Here is a 9233-nt window from a genome sequence, read left to right as displayed (position 1 = left end):
GGTCTTTTAAACCTCAGGTCGTCGTCTACATCGTGAAAATTTTTCCATTCGGGTACACGTCTTTTAAAACTACAAAATAAATTTAAAAAGTTGATTTCATTAACTTAAAATTTTGCAAAAAAATATCTAGCGATTTACAATTCACAACATTCAATAAGAAGGAACAAAATTATACAATACTACTTAAGTTTAAAAAATATATTTCACTTTGAAAAATATTTTCTATTCACGATTATTGAAAATACACATATTTTCTATCCCTTGAAGGATTTTTCTGTGGTAAAAATACATAAATTCGACTTTTTAATGTTTCAAAAGTTAGCTACGCTCGCCAGCCTTAACAGCTGAGTACTTTTCTGCTGAAACTCCTGTCTTATTTTGCTTCTGCGATACTACTATGGCTAATTTCTATTATTATTATTACAATTTTTGTGTAAATACACTATTAAAATTTTTTTCCACAGCATACCAGCATGCAATATATATTTTTTAAAATATTAATACTCTAAGCTTTCTTTAAAATTTTATAGCATAATTCACTTCGTATCACGAATTTCGCAACCCTGTAATGAACTAATGATATATCATATATACTGTATAAACAGTATTGTAAAGACAATGGTTTGTATAATTTATTAAATAAAGCTTTCGTTTTATGTCATTCAAATGTTTATATGATTTAACCAATAAATTTAATTTGCCAGAAACATATATTGCAACTTTTTAAAATTATAAAGATAAATCATTACAATCCTCAATGTGACCATTTAAAATTAAACGTGTTAGAATTTCTTAATTGAACTTTCGGATCACTACGTGAATAACAGGTAATGATTACCAAGGTAATTTATCTTCGTTTCCATATTACGATGATTCTTGCGAGACCTTAAAACATTTTGCATTAGAGTTTGAAACATTTAAAAAAAAACTTTCTCCTCTGTAAACTCTAAACGCATTAAACTTATAATAATGTAATTTTATAAATTTTTCAGAAAACAACAGAGATAAAGTAAATAAAATCACTTTTCACTAGTAATATGTTGCAGTTTGCGCGCTTGACTTCACACTGTTCGCGAGAAGATTTCCGTATATCTTCATGGGCCGATCACTTAAGTACCAGCTAGGACACCACAAAACATAACTAAACAGCACCTTATAATGTTTAATATGCCTAATACAACACTACATTAAATTCTTTAGCAACATACTATCTGAGACTGTGGCAAAAATCATATCATGTAAATTTACTTGATGGTAAAATTGTCGTAACTGACCAGTTATTTTTTATGTATTAATTTGGTTCGTTGGTATAGAGCAACGTGACACTTGGCGATCTGGTTGTAGGTTAATACATATAAGTAGCAATCTCAGCTAATATATACGCGAAGGCCAAATCGATAGCTGGTTAAGTTACTTTAAATTGAAAAACTTCACTAAAGCTCAGTGAAGATTTTTAATTTTTAGTTCGTTAAATTTGAATTTTATTTGATTTATTACGAATCGTGTACATTTTTTCTTTTTTGACATCCGTCATAACAGTTAAACACATTATTGTTAACTATAAATGAAACTAAAATTGATGTTAATATAAAATTTAGTAAGTTTTATTAAGTTTAAAAATTTATATTTCACGTACAATTTTAACTGTTAATAAAACATTCCTACAGAGGTTTTATTTATTTATTTTTTTATATTCGTTTCTGTAAAATTAATTCCATAAATCTGTGAACAGTTTTTTTCTTCTTTGGAAATGCTTTTTAGCTTTTTGAAACCAGAAAAAAACTGAATGCAATGTTTTTGCCATCTGAAAAAATTAAATTTAACTCAATTTATTTTCAGTACAAACACAAAGTTTGTAAATAATTACAAAACCGCAATTAATTAAGATAATCATACAACCTTCAGGGGAATTCTCTTGTCAATAATCAAAAATCGACCTATTGTGAGACAGAGAGAGACTTTTCCAAATCTTTTCATGAAGTTCAAAATCTGAAATTATTGTCAATATTAGGAAAATATTTGTTTAAATGCAATTTAAACTTCATACCTTTAGCTTTTGATTTTCTCCAATGTCACATCCTGCAAATTGTCTGATATCTTGAAACGTATTTTCCATCTACAAGAAGAAGAAACTATAAACTATCTAAAGCATATGTCAATAGTGCATGTAGAATGTAATTACCGTAAATGCTAAAGAGCACAGCAGACAGCCAGTAATTATGCTAATGCAAGTGAATAGTATCATCGATAACAGCATCAAAAATTTAATGAAATAATGAAGCTCTAAGAACAAAAACGCATAATAGATAAAACTTGTCAACCAAACGATTCCGAAGTACAGAAATCCAAATACTAAATTATATTTAGAATTGAACTGTTGGACGAAAACCCAAAGTTCTTCATGATGCATCATTAATTTGTTTAGCTTTTCACGTAAATTATAATCGATTCTTTTTATTAAATGCAGCTCTATCGACAATTGCTCAAATTCCTTATGCAAGATCAGCACTAACAATGCTCCTAACAATAATGTATAACCAATTCCACCAATGAGAAAACCCGAATTTAAGGAGCTGAATATACTACACAAGAGTGCTTCCCCATGAAATTTTTGCCTCATTTCTATGTAAGGGTAGAGAAACACAGTGGCCGCAATTTGATACAAATTTATGGCTAATATTATACCAAAGGAAAAGAGCAGAGTAGCATATTGTAATAAGGTGTTATTTTCGTTAATCATTTTTAATCGAAAGTATTTATTCCTTAATGGCTTATTCAAGTTGAATTTGTTGCGTTTGATGAAGTCGAATCCAATACAATAAATGCTAAACAAAACAGAAATTACTATTTTAAATAACATGGAATTTATTTCGTATGCATCATACAAACCATCGCATATCGCATGTTTATTGATTACTGGGATTACTTGCCATATGAGAAGAATTGTATATCCGCGTAAAGTCAGTTCGATAAATCGAATATAGATATTCTTCAATTTGGTGTTTTGAAATTCTCTCCGTTTCTTTGTGCATTTACAGTTACAAGTTTCAAATGCGTTCAACCCAAATATAAGAGCAGGTGTCCAACAAGGGCTGATGAAACAGCTCAGACATACGTCTTGTAAATTAAAATTCATGCTCAGTCTGTATTGTGTCTAGGCTTTACAGAACGAAATAAAACTGTTTTTAGAAATACTGGTTACGTAAACTCATTATCTCTAAAAATTTTATTGTGCCATTAATAATAACAATATAATGTATTTAATTGAAATATTATGGGATAGTAAACAAAATTAATTAAATAGCTGTTTGCTCTGAATTACCTTTATGAACTTAATTAACGTTACATCAACAAACTATTGCAAACATAATTAGTTATAACAACACAAAAGCATATCTTAACAATGTAAATTTGATTACTTACCCTGATATAAAAGTACTTAATACTTTTACATCAGGATAACTAATTAAATTTACATTCTTAAAACTATTCGAAACTTTTGATCAGAATTTTCAAAGAATCTGACATTTTAGTGATATTTTAATCTGCATATTTTTTCCTTTACGTTTTTAAATTCTTTACTAATAGATAATTTGTAACTCGAGTCAACCCATTACGAGCAATATGATCTTGTTATTGGAAATGATATGAACTGTAATCAAACGATAAAATTTTAGAAGTGTCATCCATATCAATATCTATATCTTTATCTATATANATTATATATATATATATAAATGGACGTGTATGTCCCTATATTTCACTTTTCCGCCAAAACTATACATCGCACGTGAATGGTGTTTGTATATGGTAGTAGCACCAAGTCTCCATTCGTGCACCAGGGGGGTTGCGTCTCGATAGTAATAAGGGTGCGGGAGATATTGGCTGAAAGTGGTTGAAAGTGGCTTTCTATTTCGAATGTTTTGTTCGAATTTAATTCGAACATAAAATTCCAATATTGGTTCGATTATAGAACAATTGTAAACATTCCAGAAACGTTGAAAATAGTTCGTTTGACTTGACGCGAACAGGAGACGTTCAGAAATAGAATCGGGATCAGGTCTCTAATTAGTCTGGAAACGGAGGACTTAATTTTTGCATTATGTGAAAACGGGTAAGATTGGCTATAATGCAATTACCTTAATCTTCACTATCGTTACTTTCTAAGAACTCAGCGAAGCGGGTCCTTGCAGCTAGTATATATAGATATATATAAATGGACGTGTGTTACTATATTTCACTTTTCAGCCAAAACTATACATTGCACATGAATAGTGTTTGTATGTGGTAGTAGCCTCAAGTCTCCATTCGTGCACTATGGTGGTTGCGTCTCGATAGCTATAAGAGTGCGGGAGATATAGGGTTGAAAGTGGTTGACTCCGAAGATGTGTAACAATGGGATTGTCAGCAATAGAAGTGTTAACAATAAAAGTGTTAAGAATAAAAATGTTAACAATGGAAGTGTTGAGTAACAAAGGAAGTGTTAATATAAAGCAATATGCAAGATTTACAGGCGGAAAATCGAACATATTTTTAGATTCATGTAAAAATTCTTTAATTAGTTTTGAAACGGGGGATATAATTCTTGCATTCTGTGAAAACGAGTAAGATTGTCTATAATGTAATTATCTTAATCTTCGCTATCTTTACTTTTTGCCCCCAAATAATAACCTAGCGAAGCGGGTCCTTGCAGTTAGTAGTATATATTACGTAATCCGAAACAAATAATACATCATGTTTTTTATTACACCTTCCTTATAAAGACTCTTTTTTTAATTAGCTTATTCTACACTGATTGTAAATACAATAAGAAATGTTCGAGAAAGTACAACTAATAGATTTGTCAGCATAAAAAACAGTTAAATTTGCAGATAAAAGTCTGAATATGTAATGACACATAAGCTGTTTTAAACTTTTTGAATAAGAATATTTCTAAACTAGTAGACTCCGCCACGCGTTGTTGTGGCTCAAATTGTATGTATTATAAATTTATAACACTTCCCCTTGGGAGGGGGGAAATTTTCGAAAATTTTCTTATTAGTCTACATTCTGTTCATGTACCCTATTAAAACGCAAAAAACGGCATTTAAAAACATCTAAATAGAAGCAGAGTTTTCTACGATAAGCCTTAATTTTAACCATCTCCTTTTAGTGGGGGGGAATTTCAACACGTATATTATATAAAAACACGTGCGTATATTCGAATGCAGCGTTGTGTCAAAATTTCAAAGGAATCGGTAGGAACAAACGAATATTACATATTTATTTATATAGATATTGATCTGCTTTAGTTTATTTTCACAGAAAAGCATAATGCCTGACAGAAAAGCAAACTTAGGGCGTCGTACTCGTAGCGCCATCTTTTGGACATAAAAGCCTTAACCTAGATTATTTATTTTAATTTATATGAATGTTTAACGGAATAATATACAACCTATGTCCTTTCTGAGGTTAGATTCTAAATATTGGTGAAAGAATTTTTGAAATCGGATGAGTAGTTTCGGAGATTACCTGCTACAAACAAACTTACATACATACATACTTACAAACATTACCTCTTTATAATATTAGTATAGATAGGCAAAATGTAAAGAATATGTAAACAATGACAAGTCTCAACTTCATGACAAAAATAAATAGGAATGTTATTTTGTAGCAGCAAAACAAATGATAACGAAGAAGAGATAAACGTAAAATAGTAACGGGTCTTGTGTTAGTTCAGTTTTGTAGAAAAAAAATTATAATAATAAAATAGATTGAAGCAAGAATTATGTTAAAAATAACGAAATAAATCNTGTGTAGCAGCAAAACAAATGATAACGAAGAAGAGATAAACGTAAAATAGTAACGGGTCTTGTGTTAGTTCAGTTTTGTAGAAAAAAAATTATAATAATAAAATAGATTGAAGCAAGAATTATGTTAAAAATAACGAAATAAATCGTAGTTGTTAGTACAATTGTAAAAAACTACGTAGATAATATAAAAAATTACAAATAAGTTACTGTGATATTTAATTTTTGATAATTACGAAGTAAGAAACATCCAAAAGAGAGTAGTTCTAATAGAAAAAGGTTTAGCTTCCTAAAGAAAACAGCAAAGTATTTTGCGTTGTTTTTAATACTGTTTTTAAAGAAGTGTTCAATTGGATAAGCCGACAATGACAGTTGAATAATTTACCAGAAAACAATACCTTAACGACTGTCATAGGAAAAAACGAGTTACTTTAAATGTAACATGGCGTAAACACAGTGTATTTGTCATTGTCTGCAGTAGTTTTACATACTTGATACATATAAAGGACGAAAATAAGGTATGTTTCAAATTTATACGGAACCCGAATTTGCTGCATTAAGTGACAAATATTTTATTAAAAATAACATGGATTTACATGTTTCCACACTGCAAAATAAGAATTTTAATCAAACATTAACATTTTGCCACTGAAAATAATATTTTTGAAAATTTTGTACAAATATACATTCTTCTTAATTTATTTAAAAATTTGGAACTTTTCTAACATAAATTAATATTAAAATTACTCATAAATTATGCAAAAATAGAATAAAAGTCTAATGTTTAATATTTCAGACAATTACCTCCTACTTTATTTTATTAATAAAGCACTCAGCTGATACATACAATAAGTTATTATTGTACTTCATTAAACTGCAGAGCGACTTATATAATTATAAATTTAATAACTAAAGAATAATTTGTAATATATTATCAAATATTTTACCGACGATATGGTTGAATTTTTGAAACATGCAAGTAAGTTTATGCAAATGAACCGTTGTCTTACTGCGATTAAAAGAAACTCGACTGCTTTGAATTTTTTTAAAGTAGTAATTGATAACTTTCCTGATAATGGCCACTTTGGAGCAGATTCGAGAATTCAGATCCGATAGAGGTAATAATTAGTCATTTGTTCAACTATAATGGGTTTATGTATTTTTTTATTTTATCGAATAGCATGTTCATGTCTTAACATTTCTAGATAATTAAGAGATAAACGTAATGACGTGTTACCGAAGGTAAATGTGATGAGAATATCCATCAAAATATAAATATTTTTTTTAAATAAAGGTGGAAACACCGTGTCAGTTTGCGTGAATTGTCGCTACCCCTCTTGGTCGGATTATTATGGTGCACCCGCTTGTAGACGTTGTACAAGATTGTTCGTGAAAGCAATTCGAGAAAGAAGGTGTTACATGTGTCGTACATATGAGGCATCGTGTCTTTCTACAAATGATCATAGAAAAAGATGCAGATTTTGCGATCTAGAAAGGTTATACAAACTTGGATTGAAACCGATAAGATTTGGAGTACACGACGAAAGATGGTACATGCTGGATATGATTCCTTATTTAAGAAAAGGAGTAGCTACTGATTATGATCCAAGAGTAAGTTTTACTGTAGAATCTCGTGTAAATTATAAGATGTGTAGAACATTTTTCTTCAGAATTAATATTATTTAATATTTTTAGAAACTTCTTTTACACTATGAAATGGGTATTATAAATCAATTCAAGTACAAATGTTTTCAATCATACGTAAGATGGATTCGGAGATACCTATCTGAAAACACTTTTATTAATGGAGAGGGAGAGGTAAGTTAATTGACATTTTTGTATAGAATTTACATCTTTTGAAAAACTAATTAAGCTTTTTATTTTGAAAGTTTCTATTACGTTATGATTGCATATTGAGAGGACTGACTATGGCAGCAATGCTCGAATGCATAAACATTCACGACGTGTTGAAAATCGAATATATGTACTTTGATCCGTATCAATGCCGAATTTTAGATAACCAAGCCTGGACAATTGATATTATACATACGGTACGCCAATTTCTATTGATATGGAAAGAAAATGGCCCTAACGAATTGGATGTGTGGATGTACACAGTTTTGGTAACCATCTCTTCTCTATTGAAATATACAGTCTATCGTCGATATAGCTTCGTTATGAATAGCTCTACTGTTATAAAACGCCAACGAATCCTCATGAAAGGTTCTATTCTATAAACACTAAAGACAAAACTCGTCTATTTTAAATATCACCAAGTTACGTGAATTTCAAACACTGAAAATAAAACCTGTTTATCCCTTATTACTATATATAGCTTTTCTTTGTTTATGATGTTCAGTTCACAACCACGCATAATTTAGTGCTCGTTTCAAAGCTGAACACATCTTGGAGCTAAATCGATGTTCGACTTTATATTTTTTAATCATTTGATATATTGTTTTAACACTCGTATATTTATGTCTCTTTCTAGGGTTTAGAAGGCGCACTGGATTTAAATTTATAAAAATTTACCATTATTTTCTTTTTGCACAATTTGTTTTATATAACGGAAATTCTATCTTTGCATTTATATTCAGCTCGCTGACATTCTAATGAATGATTGATTTTTTTACAAACGACACTTAAAATATCTTTTTCATTTTAATTGTATTTAAACAAAGATAAAATGAGAAAAGGTATGTGCTTGAAGATTAAGAAAAGATTAATTTAAACGTGAGAAAATGTTAATGTGCACTTTTTTGTGCTTTTCGTTACGATATTTTAAAATATGCTTTTTGTATCTATTTTATATTAATTTTAATAAATGCTTTTTGAATATAAAGAACAATTACTAAATAGTTTAATAAATGCCACAAAAATATGCTTATTGAAAGAAATTTTTACTCGGATTGTTTTACTTTAAAAATATTGTTACAAGAGCTTATATTAATTGCGTAATAAGTGAGATATTTCACATTAAAATATTAATTTAATGTGAAAAAAATGAAACTCGGATCCTCTTGTAAGTTCTAGTGATAATTTTACGTTATTTTGATAACTTTTTCATATGATAATGGAATATGTGGAATAAGATATTAAGTAAAAGACGACACCTTCTATTTATAACGTTTATGAAATTTCTCAGATAAAATACCAGGAGAGTAAGTTGTTTTGGAGAAGTCTTGAAAGTAAATAAATAAACGAATATCAAAAACAATAAGATACATCGTATAAGGGAAAAAATCAAAAAGAATTGAAGAATATGGTGCGTAGACATGATCAAAGAAGTTACACAAATTCTCGACTTCAAAAGAGTTTTAAATTGGACAAGATAAGGATCATGGTCGAATGAAATGTATTTTAACTAACTGATGGCTGTGGGAATGGACTTCATCCGTTGTCCTGGAGATCGGAGTTTAGTTCGGCTTAAGTTTAAATTTT

At 29.3% G+C, this 9233-nt stretch overlaps 1 protein-coding gene across 2 annotated transcripts; it reads left to right on the top strand.

Annotated features, from left to right (window-relative positions):
• The first annotated feature begins 6688 nt into the window (after nucleotides 1–6688).
• Nucleotides 6689–8628, top strand: LOC111616392. 2 transcript variants are annotated; one of them, XM_023357812.1, is made up of 5 exons: nucleotides 6706–6910; nucleotides 7087–7403; nucleotides 7488–7610; nucleotides 7682–7915; nucleotides 8284–8628. In XM_023357812.1, exons 1-5 carry the CDS (start codon nucleotides 6868–6870, stop codon nucleotides 8314–8316), a joined length of 750 nt encoding a protein of 249 aa, XP_023213580.1. In that variant the 5' UTR covers nucleotides 6706–6867; the 3' UTR covers nucleotides 8317–8628. The 2 variants fall into 2 exon arrangements, with proteins under 2 accessions (XP_023213579.1, XP_023213580.1); XM_023357811.1 differs by lacking the exon at nucleotides 8284–8628 and having other exon boundaries at nucleotides 6689–6910; nucleotides 7682–8148.
• Nucleotides 8629–9233: the final 605 nt, after the last annotated feature.

The sequence above is a fragment of the Centruroides sculpturatus genome, unplaced genomic scaffold (assembly GCF_000671375.1).
Source record: "Centruroides sculpturatus isolate CEXI.00-Female unplaced genomic scaffold, Cexi_2.0 scaffold3129, whole genome shotgun sequence".
Classification (NCBI taxonomy): domain Eukaryota; kingdom Metazoa; phylum Arthropoda; class Arachnida; order Scorpiones; family Buthidae; genus Centruroides; species Centruroides sculpturatus.
Note: the sequence above shows the minus strand (reverse complement) of the source record. Positions and strands in the feature narration are given on the sequence as shown.